General features: G+C 40.5%; 1 protein-coding gene across 3 annotated transcripts in view; it reads right to left on the bottom strand.

Annotated features, from left to right (window-relative positions):
* Positions 1-14,324, bottom strand: part of MAN2A1 (mannosidase alpha class 2A member 1) — a 113,819-nt gene extending 99,495 nt beyond the window's left edge. For all 3 annotated transcript variants that reach the window (XR_010745910.1, XR_010745909.1, XM_066339861.1), the window contains exons 1-2: positions 13,866-14,324; positions 2,198-2,458 (exon numbers count right to left, since the gene is read on the bottom strand). Coding sequence is in view for 1 of the 3 variants with exons in the window: in XM_066339861.1 (XP_066195958.1) it covers positions 2,198-2,458; positions 13,866-14,000 (396 nt within the window). In the remaining 2 variants the exon portion in view is untranslated. The remainder of the gene's footprint in view (positions 1-2,197; positions 2,459-13,865) is intronic.
* Between the last annotated feature and the right edge of the window lie 863 nt (positions 14,325-15,187).

Raw genomic sequence — 15,187 nt, 5'->3', positions numbered from 1 at the left:
AAAAACATCATTCAGCTGTCCCATCTGAGAATTTTTCTATCCCATGATATTAGCAACTTGGTTTTTCTGTTTTATGAAATCACATGTCTTTGAATAGCAAATCCAACAATATTTCACAATGTACCATCACAAGTTTTTTTAATCCATATTTTAATACCTTCTTACAAAGATTTTTCCATTATGAGAGACTATAATCAACTTCCATGATTTATTCAGTGAGACTCTTTTGTCGTCATTCTGTAATGTTATTTTTTTTTCCAAACAATCTCATCTATATTAGCTTTAATTTCTTTTTAGTCTCTCATACACCCCCCTGAGAGACAATTTTGGGAAAAGTAATGTGAAAATCTGTGGGTTTAAGTTAATGCTTACAAACAGCTGCAATTAACACGTATTTCTTTCAAAAAGTGTTCAAAATAATTATGGAAAATGTCTCAAATAAATTAACTGAGCATGCCGAATACATCAGGGTTGGTAAAGTATTAAATAGTAAAACTGTTTTTAGTTTTACTATTTAGATCAGTGATTTAGATCAGCTCATTAACATGGTGCTAGAGGAATTCTGCTAGTGTCAAGGTCTTAGATTCCATAACTGAAATGCAGTTCAGACTCACAGGATGGGAAACTAACTGTATACAGAAGCAATATTAAAGTGACTTAATGAAGGCAGTGAATAACTTGCTGAGCAGAGAGTGCAATGCAATGACACTGAAAACATTAAAGCCCTCCCTTCTCTACACGAGGAAGAAAGGAGAGTGTGAGTAGGGGAACAGCATGTTTGCCTGTCATGTACATTTGTACTTAAAAGTAAATAAAATTATCCAAAAGCAGTTTAGCTAGAACAGCCTCCCATTAGGTAGGTAGTGGGTGCATTGGGTGACAGGAGGTGTATGTTCTTATGTTCTGCACATGTGAAGCAAAAAACAAAGAGCAATTTTAAAAGATAAGTTCTACCTTCAATTCATAACAGGTTAACATGCCCAAGAGTTTAAGGCAACAAATTTTGTTTCAAAATTAATTAACTAGAATTTATTTTAATGCGCATAAAGTACATCACCTAACATGGTAACAGATTGTACAATGAACAACCTCTTAATAATCCACTAACCTGAAAGCCTGTCCAGATATTTCACTTCCATGCACAGAAGTCTTAATGCATATCAGACACACAAAGAGGTGTTCAAATATTGCCTTTAAAAAGTCTGCTTTCTCTATAGAAGACATTAAGAGTCTAGAGACATTAAGAGCCTATCTAAGAGTTTAAAGACATTAAGCATGATACATCAGAGGTTACAATTGTTCTAATATGTTTATTTATTTGTCTGAAGTTCACTGCCTTTCTCCTGCAATAGAAATACTTCAAATTCTAAAATGAGAAAGCTGGACTTCAAAATTTAATCTTTGCGTAAGAGAACTATGAATATTTATAGTACTCCCATAAGACTCGCAAAAACAGTACAGATCACAAACTTCACAGAGTATTCTCAGTGCTTCTGAATCACTCCATAAAAACTGAATATATAAGAGTTCATGAACTCACAAGCATCACCAGAAGGCAAAATAAATTCAACTTGAGGTGTTTGACTTTAAAAACTTCAACCTCCCCAGTTCATGCCAACCAGTCAACATGGGGTATGTTCTTCCTATCTGATCAAAGTGCCTATACAAACTGGAGACACACAGGAAAGTGAAATACAGAAATGATATTCAGAAGAGAACACAGGACAAAAGATTTTTTGAAATTACTGTTTCTTGAACATTCTTTACCTCTCCATTAAACTTCATGTACACATATGTCCCTAAAAGTAAAATCTATTTAAACCAAGACTATCCTATTTCCAGTTTATTTTTCATTAGTTATAGAGGAGGTTGGGGAAACTCAAAGAGACTCTCAAATAAATTGTTTCCAAAGAACTGATGGGACAATAATCATCATGCTTTCTTTGTTTTTTTAAAAAAAAACTTTTATGCTTTCTCAAATGTTGGCTCTTCATAGTGATTATGAAATTTCCAGAGAAGTTTTTAAAAAATATATAAAAGGAACAGTTTCATAACATCTGTCAAACACGGCCGTCACTTCAACAATTCTATTATATTTTAGCACCAAGCTTTTAGCAGCAACTTGACATTTTCAGAATTAAACACATAGTGACAGCTAAAACTCCAGCAGAATCGGAGAGAAAGGCATTCTGCTTACCTGTACATCCGAACTGCGACTTCCACTTTTCAAAGCAAACAAACAATCCTCAGAGTCAACTGCAGGCAAAACTGAAGCAGAAGGGAACAGCTCAGAAAGAGATCCTTGACTGAAGTTTATAGCCTCTGAATTTTTTTGTCCATCCTTTACTGATTCACTCAGATTGATCACAGAATCGCGTATATTTGAAATGATCTCATTATTTTCTGCCAACAGGCGTTCTAAATGATCTATTTTTTCTTGCAATATTGAAAGCTGGCCCTGGGGGAGAGGAGAAAAAAATAAGTAAAGTTTAATTATTTCTCAGAAAAATTCTTGACAGACCCAAAAAAGCCACAAAATCAACAAACCCCCCCCATTTCACAATAGCATATGATCACACAGAAAATTCAAATATGTCTTTATTGTGTATTTTACATAAAGACAAACTAATGAGGAATTGACACGACATACAGAACTTCCTCTTTTCTGTGCAAGGGAAAATAGCAAAAGATACATTCTTCCTCTGTGAAGTAGAATTCACAGCGCAAGATTCAATCAGTGATACAAAGATACTCTTTAAGGTCTCACAGTGTCAAGTAGCAGTCATTTCTAATTCAACTTTTTTTTACATCTTTCATTTCCAAAAATCTGATCTTTTCATTTATCAGAACATCAAACAGAAAGGGATTTTTCACAAGTCAGTCACATCATGATAGGATTAAGAGGATATCTTAAACATTATAAGTTTTTCCCATACATGTAAAATATTTCAATAAATACCACTTTTCAGCATAAAGTTGGAGAGAAAGTAACAAAAGAATTTCATGGGGATAAGAGATCCCTTAACAGCCTGATCATGGGAATAATCTGTGTAATTAGACCATTACAATTATCAAGAAAATCCCAGAAAAGAGAGATCAAGCTTGTTGGGATTTCTTAGAGCTCTTAGAGAGTGAAGACATGATTTATATTTGGACTGATTGAGGGTGAGCAATTCCAGACTGGGCGCTTTGGCCTGCAGGGCTTGTGGGCCTCTGAGGCCACGGGGCCTACAGGCCACAGCGACGCAGTTAGAAATTCACAGTTCAAATTAAGATGTTCTGAGAAGTTATGGGTTTCTAAACACAGAATTGTAGTTCTGACACTTTAGCCACCTTAAGACTTAGATAAATTAGGGTTGTTTGCATTCTTTGTGTGGCCTGTAACTGTAAACTATGTAGTGAACCTATATAACTCGCCACAGGCAGAGAATGAACAGAATTCGACATGCAAGCCGGATCAGTTGAGACGTGTCGTTTGTCCTGTCCGACCTCCTAATAGTAAGGTCTTGCTACACAAGCTAATGGTATTTTCAGTCAGAAGATCATCTCCAATTTTCAAACAACAGGATTTTGTAGATATTCTAGAGAGCTCCACAAGAGGAAGGCTGCAGAACAACACCAGTGTGAGTTGAAAGAAGTCAATGCATCTTCCAAGGCAACTTGAAAGGAAGAGACAGATCCCACAAAACAATTTAATAGCATCTAATCACTGGATTGTTGGAATGCAGGGAGGAGCACAGGCAAACATGACACCTCAAAACACTACTGATGTCTCATGTACTGGCCACTCCTACCATATTATTTGGCAGATGCTTTTCATCAGGCATGAATAGCTAGCTTTTACAGAATCAAAAAAGTCAGATTATTTAATATGATCTTAGGGATGTTTCCTCATTAGCAGTAATTTCTTCATTTCCTCAGAATGACTTTAATGTAACAAGAAGTAACAAAAGAAAAAAAAAATCCCATCACTTTCTATTATTAAAGATGAATTCAGACCCCAAAATATACTATGTATGATTGGATATTTTTTGCAGCAGCTGTCATAACAGCAAAAGCTGCTGCAGTTCCAGGCATCTGCATTTTACTATTATATTCAACACAAATATAATTGATCCAGTAGACAGCTACTCTGTGATTTATGATTTTAATGACTTTTTCCCAGTACCACTGCCTTATTTTCTTACAACTGTAGTATAATATCAGAAATCTGTACATGACACTTTTTCCCCATTCAACAGTAATACACTTGAAATAACTGTGTTTTTCTTTTCAGCAACTGTAGCAAAGGAGTAGGTCTCCTTTCTAAATGGATATGTACATTTTTTCAAATTCTCTTGACTTTGTAAAGCCTGCAGGAATAAACAAAAAAAGCCAAACCCTTACCAAGAGTTACTAACCAGGTTTTTTGATTCTAAACTGTCACTGTCATTACTATAATTCTACCTTTATGGAAGTTCTTTGTAATTTTCAGACAATATATTTCTTTAAACCTGTTGGTTTGTCTCCTCATTTTATGGGCTGTGTGAAGTGCAGACTCACTACTTGTTGTCTGTGCTTCTTAGATTGATACATCCTTAAAACAGTAACAGATTTTAAAATGCGACACAGGCAGATAGCTATTGCTTCCCAAGAAGACAAAAAATATATTTTGACAACAGAACCAGATTAAATTAATTGAGATGTAGGACCAACATCCTGGAATCTCAACAGTTTAAAGAAAAATACTAGAAACGTATAAAACTGATGAACTGAACACGAGACGAAATCAATATGCAGATGATGGAATACTGGAAAGAAAGAAAAAAGAAAGTAACAGACTGTAGTCCCATGCCATCTGGTGGCACAAAAGAAACATCCAGACTAAAATCTTTCAAATGCTATGTTAAAGATACTGTGTGAACATTTCTATGTAAAATTAGTGTTTTCTCTTGCAATATCTGTGATGTTTTGAGAGTAAGGAAAATTTTTCTACATGAAGCCTAATAGCCTATTATGCCACTCAATCAAAAAAACCCAACATATATAAAACAATATTTGATAGGGGCTTTACAGGCTGCCCAACAGAGGCTCTGATCTTTCGATTCATAGGAAGTTGCAGTACAGCTGCCATCCATACAAATCATTCCCAGCTTTACCCTGTATGACTTCAGATCAGTTATCAAGTGTGCAAACAACTAAAGCACTCTTCACACCTATCCTACCACTATCAACACTGTCTCTGCAACTAAAATCAGTCAACTGTTAAAATTTTTTATTCTCATTCATGTATGTTGTAGAAGTATTTTACATCTTCTTACATAAAAAGAGTTTTGCTTAGCAATAGCCTGGCAACTACAGAATACACCACCAATCTGGTTTATATCATCTAGCCAATTATACGCTCTCTAGGACAAAAACAGACACAGTGAAGAACAAAAAAATTATATAAAAAACCTTCTAAGCGTTTAATTGATCCTCCCACCAGCATATACTGCCAGTCTCTAGAAGACAGATATTTGAAATATGACAGACATGTCATATTTTGTATCTTTAAAACATACCTTGCATTTAACTTATACTTTATATCTTGAAAAATCTATAACAAGTTCTACCAGTTTACTGTTTATTATGTGACAAAATATTTTTCTTTGTAAACCAAGTTCCCTGTCTACAAATAACAATTTGTTACCAGGTGACCTTCAAATATCAATAGCTTAGTATGTTGCTACATATATCCAGCAATAATTAGTATGCTGCAAGATTCCAGCCTACCTAGTACACTGATTTTCAGAAGTCTGTTAAAATGTGTTACTTTAACTTTGGAGGTAGATCTTCTGTTATTTGGAGAAAGAGATCCTTATGAAGACCTCCCATTGTGGAGCCTAACAGAGGACATTAATACAGAAAATCCTGCTCACTTTTTTGGAGACTATGAGATATATTATGCCTCTCTTCTAAAGCTTTTAAACATGGCATGTGCTAACTCAACTTCAATGCAAAGCATGAAATAAAAAGCTATGGTTAAGAACATGTAACCAAGATCTCATGCAATACCCAAGTTAAAACTACAGGAAATCTCAATTTTGAGATCAAAATATTTCCACTTTTTGTTGTGAAATGTCAGATCCATGAGAATTAACTTTAAGAAACAACAGTGTCTCAGACTAGAAATGGATCCCAGTCTTCATCCAGTATGAAAATAATTCATATCAGGAATGCATTCTCAAGGTGAGAATTTCACATGGATCCCTATTATGCAAAAGCTAGGTCTATTTTCATTGCACATTCACCTTTTCTTCTTATTCATATTAAATAGATATTTCCTGTTCAATAGTAAAATGATTTTGATATATAAATTGGATATGGAAAACACTGCAACTCTACAAAACAGTAAGTTTAACAGATGAAAACAAATTCAGTTTCAACATTTTTAAAGGAAGGCAACTGACTTCAAATACCAAGGCCAAACAGGCTGTTTTATCTTATTAATTGCTAGTAACAGACCTTGTCTTACCAGAAAAACAGATTAAAAGCATGTCACAGGGAACGCTAAATAGGTCTAATTAAAAGATAAAACACAGAGATCCTGTCCATTACTAAAACCATACTCCAAAAGTATTTATTTTAAAATTAAGTTTTCAATCTTTTCACACATTAGAGGGTGAGCAGGGAGATTTTTAAACTTTCTTTCATCTGAGCAGGGATGTACCAATTTTACATGAGAACATCAATTCTGTCTGAAATGTCAGGTTCTGCATTGCTTTGTAGATATTGAATAGCAAAACTTTACTAGTTACACAAGTCACAAATGTTAGCAGAACTATCCATGACTTCGGAGCATCAAGTCTTTTCAGCAAAGAAGCAAGCTTGATCCAAGACTTTGAGAAATACCTAACTGCACAGAACCTTGGATACACTATGCATAACCTGTTACAAGTGAACAACACTAAAGGATACTCTGTTAATCCACATACTTGTTTTCACATAAAGAAACTAAAAGTAACATGAATCACTTGGTCTATGCAACCAGTTAAAAAGTTTGTAACAATTTTGATCTAAGTTTCTTTCTTTCATTTCTCTCTCTTTATATATTGATGAATTTGCAAATAAAGATTTTATTTGAAAACAATAAAGCAAATCCTCCTGTTACTTCACAGCAAGGGAAGCACTTCTACAAGTGCAAAGTGCCAGTAAATCTTCTGAAAGTAGATACAGCTGCTTTGGTAGGAGAATGGCATCACATGAGCACCACACCTGTTCACCACCCCTCTGGTTATACAGGGTTGGACTTAACCAACAAAATTTTCTCAGATGAAGGCAACACAGATCCCCACACCTTCCTCCCATTTGGAACAAGAAGTGTCCACACCTCTTAGCTGCCCTGAGAAACCTGCCACTATCACCACACGAATCAACTACATAAACAGCTCCTTATGCTTCAGTCACTCAGAAGCCTTCAGCAGTTTTCATGCCCCAAATACTCCAGAGCAGTCTGCTTTCCCACTGCCCTCTGCTTCCTTCTGACACCAGTCTGATTTGCAGCAAGGACTCTGCAGAAAGGAGCACACTGACACCAAACACGAAGGGGGAAGCCCAGTAACACAATGAGAGTCCAACATGTTTTATTCCACAGAAGTAGAAAGTGTTCAGTTTCTCCTACTTGAACACTGTACATTGCAGAAAATGCGCCAGTTGGAACTTTCATTTCCTGAGTAAATACATGCTCCTTCTCTAAATGCAGTAGCTTTCAACAGACCACTTCATCAGGAAAAGACAGCTAGCTCAAATAATTGAAGAGGGACTATGACAGGGCCACAGATGAGAAGATCTCATAGAACGAAGTGGGCAGAGGAAAAACCCAGATTAGAGGCTTCTGATGTTACATCAGCTGGAATTTAGTTATTTGCATCCAGACTCAGCCAGCAACCACTGCGTGTTTGGTTCAAAGCAAGCCAGAACTCATTCTTTTTCTCACCCACATGAACAAAAAGGAGACCACAAAGTAGCTGTCAGTGTCCCGCATTAGAGGCTCTGGTGTACCAAAGAATCATGGTGAAGAAAGTGGAGCACCACAATGGACAGAGCTCTCCAAAGTATGTGCAATTCGAGGTCACTGCCTGTACATATTCACCACAGTAAACAGTGAGGAAAATGGACTCAAAGTCTCCTTTTCTGGCTGCACTGAACAGCAGTCATCAAAACAGTTTTCTGCACCAGTCTTACCAGTGCCTATCCAGGTACATCTCTAAAAATCACGTGCTATCTTTGCCAAAATCTTGATATAAATTCTCATGAGATGCCAACTTATCAAGATGGTAAGACCAAGAGACATCCTCTGTTCACTATCAGAGCACTGTACAGTGAACAGAACATCCTAAATATGCAATTAAATTTCTGTGCACCTCCTGCACAGATAAAGCAAGCAGGTAGAAGTTAAAAATACAACCTGATGTACCATCAAAGCTTAATATTTGAGTGGACTGTTTCAGCATGTATTCTCTTTGCAAGGCAAGCTACAGAACAACAAACAAGTATACAGTGTATCAGTTGAAGAACAAATCAAGGTTTGAAGGCTTTGCTGATCTGTGCAGAGGGCTTATGTATATTTGTGACAATGAAAAGAACATAAGAAACCTTGTTAGTAGTTTCCTACCTTTAAAGTACTATTCTAAGAAAGCTTGCTTTACAGAGACACTGGAATTCTTCTGAATTAAATAACTACAAATGTCTGTTCTCCTAAGAGAATGAGAAAGTCCTGATCCAAAGATGCAAGAGCCTGACAAATAAATTTTAAGATGTTGATAAGCTTCCACATCCTGTTTTATCACCAGAGGCAGCAATAACAAGAATGTTTAATGTACTATTACACTAGACTTATATTTCATGCCATTAACAGAGACAAATATAAGGCATGCTGTTAGAGACTAGTTTCGACACCAACATTAGTGACCTGAAGGCAAGGAGAAAGAAATCTAGAAATATTCAGTTTAAAGTAAATTAAACTGAAAAATATTCACTATTACTGTTACTGGTACATTTTGTGTTCATCTCCTTGTTGATTCTCCTTCCTACCCTATGCTTTATGTAAATCTTTATGTAAATGTCTATCAGTACAAAAGTGAAGCACAGCTTATCTGCCATTAAGAGTAGGAACTTTAATAATGGTTATTTTCATTCATCAAGTCAAAACATAAGATAATGTTTTAGACAAAGAAAAATGTATAAACTAAACAGAGAGAGGTTTTCTAGTTTGTTCTTTCTTAAGTTAGGCAATGACTCTGAGAAACAGAAAGATGTGCTCAATTACAGTTAAGAGTTACTGTTTTGTAGACTATGTATACATTTTGCTCAATATTTCACACCAGATTTAAAGATTGTAATTGAAGGAGGCTAATAGCTTCTGCTTGACTGCTGCTTAGCCAGAACTTTACACAAAAATGAGCATGCAACAAAAACAAATACACTCTCTGAACATTAGGAAAACAAAGAATTGTTACTGACTTGTAATTATGTTCACAAAGGCAGCTGCTCCTCCTTTGCAAAGTACTAGAAACGCAACAGAAGGAATCCTAGACTTTTATTATTTGCACTCAAGATCATTTCCATGACATTCAAATACTCTTAGATTGTGAACTTACTAAGTGTTGTTAATAGGAATTTGTTTGGTTTTTTATACAAGTTAACATGTTTCAAATCCAGAAAAATTGATTCCTTCTGTGGATTTCTTCACTCAACACTCAATGTCCTCTGATGTAAAACTCATAAGAATACTAGTAAAAGTCACTGTGCCCACAGTTTTCCAGAGCTCATAGGTAAAAAAATGAGTACTTCAAAATGATGCAAACTTAATTACCACAATTCACATTTTAGAGAGACAAATAAACATTTCCTAAAATACCTGCCATGCTGCTTCCAATACTTCTACAAACAGAAGTCCTATTCCTTGTTATATAACAAAGGGTAAAAAGCTCCCAAATGAGCTCACAAAAACATACCCATTACTAAGACCATGCAGCATCAATACACATATATTCATACTCCATGTGTGTAATTGATTTCAGATGCTTCACTATGGCAAGGTATACAGCAAAGCTTTATCTGGAAAAGGTGTGTACAGTGTATCTGTGGGGCATGGTACCTACCAAGCATGAACCCAGTGGAGACTCAGGGCTGACTGAAGGCAGAGCTGCTTTACAGTAGGGGAAGGGCTACCGCATCAGATCCCTGGAGTAAAGCTCACCACAGAGATCAGAGAAGGTGATCAGAGAAACACTCTGGTGTTTCTGCCATGTATTTGGTCTTAATTTCCTGCCATTACTGCTCTGCCCAACTGTGATTCCTATTTTGACCAAATGGTACTACTATCAAATTATTGGCTGACTCAAATGAAATAACACCCCACGCAGGAACAACCACCACTTCTGATATTTTTGTGGAAGTATCTGATGTATTGTGTAGACGACTTGAAAGCATGAATCCAACAAGAAGCTTTAGCAGTACCAACTGCCAGGACACTTACTGATTTCCTGGAAGGACATAGGAACCAAAAAAAACCAACAAAACAAAACAAACCCCACAACCATAAAACACATTAAAAAAACCCAAAACCTGAGCTAGCTACTTATCTACTTATAGAGGAACTGTTCTTCATCATCTCTGATGCTGTGCAACCAGTGAGTTCATAAAAGCAGTTAACACACATGAGATGAGAGTATGCTTCAAATAATGGTGGTCAAAGAGGGAGGTGAGGAAGAAAACACAGAGGGGGCAAAGAGATCTTATTCAAATAACAGTTGTTTAGGAAAAATAAAATGGTAAGCATGGTAGTTGCTGTATGTTTCTGCTTTGACTTTTAATAAAGTTTAAAGAAAATAATAAAGACAAAATGAAGCATTCCTTGGTGCTGGCCCATTTACCTACCAAAATCATAGCTGGCTTGATTTTCAAAAATATATTTCCAGAAACAACATTTCATACAGTGCAGAGATATTGTCCTATAAAAGTTAAACCAAGCCATGTGAAAAAGTGATTAGAGAAAAAAGTTCAAGTTCAAAGCATGACTTGTCACTTAGTGACAGAGAATGATTCAATTGGATGCTGTTTCCCCTTGCTTAGCCATAACATTCACTAAAAATTAACCACAGAGAAAAAAATTTAAATATTTTGTTAAAGTGAACATAAAGGCATCTGTCTATGGATATTCATCCATCCTGGGAAATCTTGCCCAAAAATGATTTCTGCAAGACATTTCTGTTGGTGTCCTGAACGCTCAAACTAGCAAGCAAGTTCTGTAAGGACACTCTTGACTACACTGGTGTGTGTACAGTGAAAAGCCTGAAAGAAGATTGAGTCTGATGCAAACCACCTTGAGACCACACAAAGAGAAGATACCTTGCTTTGGGAAAAAATGTGGCAGTGAAAATGGAGCAGCATTTCTAATAACTTATTTCACTACCTGCACTAGTTGCCATGCTACTTTAGATGAATATAGTTCAACAGGCACTACTAGCTGAAAAATCCCATCTCTTGTTCAGGTAGAATTCCAACAGAATACCTAGATACGAAATGCTTATAAGCTAAACAAGGGTCTGCTTCTAGAAGTACCCACTTCTCCAAGTTAATCGAAAGCCACGTAAGTCAGAAAGAACAAACTAATCAATGTGCAACTTCCGGGACATGAAAGATGACGTGTGTTGTTACCAGAGCTGCACAAAGAAACAGCAAAGCCTGTTGCCACATCAGAGAGCTATGAAGTGAATCAAACCAAAATCATCTGAAAAAAAAAAAAAAAAAAAAAAAAAAAAAAAAAGTCTAAATTCCTTTCTCCAAGCTAAAAATTCTGACCTTTGTCATCAGAAAAGAGAATGCATTCTTAAATCAACAGTCTTCTGCCATAATTTTTTACAAACAAAAACAGCCTGAAGGTTTTACATCTGTTGCTGGTTTCACTTAGAGTTCTTTGAGCTTTGGCAACACTGTACTGACACAAACAACTTTTTGTCAGCTGAGGTAGTATTAAAGTGTTTCTTGCATATATTTCTGGAGGCTTCTATTCCACTCTTTATCTTTTGCATTTATTTTAAACTACGTTATAAAATTCTGAAAGCATTTGCTAGGTGTCAGAGGTTTCACAGTTGTAACAAAGTGAAACATAGGCATAGCAAAAAGAAATTACGAAATCATACTAATTTCAGCTGTAACTTCCTCAAAAGACAAAGTAGTAAGAAAGTAAAATGTAACTGTTTCACCCAAAGGAAGGATCAGTGAGAGGCAGAAGTTTCTCCAGTGAGAATCAGAAGCCTCAAAGAAATCTTTGAAAAGACAAAAAACAGTAAACACTGACAGACTGTTCTACAAGACCAAGGGGAGAGAGGAGGATGAAAGAAGAAACACTTGTCTCTAGCTGACTACACCACCTAGAAGGAATAGGCCTGAAAACAGATTAAGGTACCTTGGTCACAAATCCATGGTCACAAGAGGTAAAATCATGTTACACCTCTGACCAGGATTACACTGTAGGACAGGAGCAGACAGGAACTTCAACTACAAGACGCTGACAATGGAAAACAAAACAGGTCCAATAAATCTTCCTTGTTCACTCAAGTATTTCAACCCAAAATAAAAAACACCCATGGATGAGTTTTCCTGTTCCACATTTCACCCAGATTAAACTCAGCTGGTGGAATAATGATACATTAAGTGATTTCCTCACATAAGATACTGCCCATATCCGCAAAGTACTTGGCTGTTACAAGAGCGGCATGTGGCATTGCCCTCCTGCTGGAGTTACACACTGAACAGACACAGCTGCTGTAGCCAGCCTTGTCTTGCTCCTCTTCTCTTCCTCTTGTTCTCTTCCTTCCTGCAAAACCTAAAGCTGACCTCTGAACTGTAACTTGAAGGAATAAAGGCAGAACAGATCTGCTCTCTTTCTCTACATTTAAGTCGAGGTTTTTGTCTTTACTATTAAAGAAATTATATAAATTACTACTTTTGAATTTTACATTGAATGAAACAAGAGTGGTTCTAACAGAGAGAATTGTTACTTTTTAACTAAGTTTTTATTCACCTGAGTTCGTTTATTCACTTGGAATCTCACTCCAGTACTAAAATATACTTTCATTCGGTTTGTTTCCAATGAAAAGAAAAATCAGTACCGTGTAAGCATAAATAGATGATAAATTTCTATTCTATGTTGTGGGGGTTTACTGGGGTTTTGGCTGTTCTTTTTTTTTTTTTTTTTTTTTTTTTTCCTCCCTAAGAACACACAGAGCTTTGTACAGCCAGCAGTATTCTGCCGTTCTGCACAGCAAACTATGTACTATCTGAAATTCATGTTTCTTCTCACATTCCTTATCAGAACACAACCACGACTTACAGCTCTTAAACTTCTCTGCCACGCAGCCAACACAGGAAAGTGAAGAACTGCGTCGTCAGTCGGGAGCAGTCGGGTCAGCCAGTTACGGCTCCAAAGCACGGCTCAGCGGAAAGGAAAGCAGCCGCCAAGTCAGCATTTCCATAAACCTACCTGTTGTTGACACGGCTGAGGTTCCGAGTTCTCGGCTCTCCCCGTGCTGCCCGCGCACGCCCCGCACCCCGTTCAGGCGCCCGCGGAGCCGCCACAGCCGCGGCGCGTCCACAGCCCGTCCCGTCCCGCCGGGCGAGCCCTGCCAGACCCCGCGCCCGGCTGCGCCCGCTCCCGCCGCAGCCCCGCGCCGGGCTGGCACCAGCGCCGCCCGCCGCCGGCCCTGCCCGGCCCCCGCGCCCTCGTCCCCGCCGCGCCTCGGCGCTCCGGCAGCGGCACGGCCAGGGGACGGTGGCGGCGGCGCGGCCGCCCTCCCCTCCGCCTCCGCTCGCCGCGCCCCGGCCTCCGCCCCGCTCACCTTGGGGAAGGTGCCCTCCCGCCGCGGGCTCTTCGGGTGGTCGAAGTGGCCGCGGTCCAGCATCAGATACAGGGAGAAGATCACCACGCAGAAGACTGCGCTGCCGAACACCGTGAACTGCCTGCTCAGCTTCATCTCCGCGGCTGCCGGGCCGCCGCCGCCGCCGCCGCGCTGCTCCCGCCGCGGCCGGTGCACCCGGGCCCCTCTCGGCGCCCCGCGATCGGAGGCGAAAGTTCTCCCACCGCGAAGGGGACAGCAGGCGCTGCCGCCCCCGGAGCGAGGCGACCCAAATCCTTCTCCGGAGAAGTGCGAGAAGTTGCCCTCCGCACCCCCTTCCCCTGCCCGCCTCGCCGGGGCCGAGAGCCGAGTCGAGACCCCGCCGGCGCGACCGAGATGAAAGCTGAGAGTTTCCGGGAGCGGAGAGAGTTCGCGGGCAGGAGGGCGCCCAGCGGGGAAGTGGCGGCAGCAGCACCGCCGGGCCGAGCAAGCAGCGCTGCTCCCCGCTCCTTTCTTCCTTTCTCCTCCTCCTCCGGCCGCCTCAGCAGCCGCTCCGCTCCCCCTCGTTGACCGATCGCGACGCCAGAGTCTGGCGCCTCCTCCCCTGGTCGGAGCGCTGCTGCCGCCGCCGGAGCACCCGGGGCCGCAGCGCACAAGCTCCGCGCCGAGAGAGCCCCGGCCCGCCCGTCCGCCAGCGCCGGCCCCGCCGCCGCCGGAGCGCCGCGTCACGGGCGCGGCTCCGCCCCCGCCGGCCGCGCCGCCCCGGCGTTCGAGAGCGGGGAGAGCCGCGGCCGCCGCCCCTCGGCTCCGCACGGGCAGGGGCAGCCCCGCTGCCGGCCCCCGGATCGGCGCTTGGGCCCGTCGGGAGCTGCCCCGCGGCCGCTCGGAGGCGCCGCGCACCGATGTCCCCGCCGCCGCCGCCCCGTCGGCTGTCGGTGTGTGGCAGCCTCCGCCGTGAGAAGCGAGGAGGCTGGAGGAGGAAGCGAGAGGAAGGGAGGGAGGGCTGCCTGAGGCTGCCGTTCTGCCCGCCCCTCGCGGCGGCTGGGGACCGGAGGAGAGGGAGTTCGAGGGGTCTGGAGACCGTGGTTTCGAACGACCCCGGCGTCCGCGTTGTTCGGGGGAGCCCCGTCCGCTCTGCTGTGGGGACCCTGTTGTCCGCTAGCACCATTAGGCACGTTTGTGAGCCGCTGCCAAGCTCCAGCTTGGGTCAAGCTTTTCTGCGTACAACGAAGTAGAATGATTCATAGTGCTTTCATGCGAAGTACCGCACGTTCCTACAGAAATGGATGACAACTGAAATAGGCCGCTTCATGGAAGGCCATTCA

The sequence above is a fragment of the Sylvia atricapilla genome, chromosome Z (genome assembly GCF_009819655.1).
Source record: "Sylvia atricapilla isolate bSylAtr1 chromosome Z, bSylAtr1.pri, whole genome shotgun sequence".
NCBI lineage: Eukaryota > Metazoa > Chordata > Aves > Passeriformes > Sylviidae > Sylvia > Sylvia atricapilla.
This window is presented reverse-complemented; position numbering and strand designations above follow the sequence as displayed.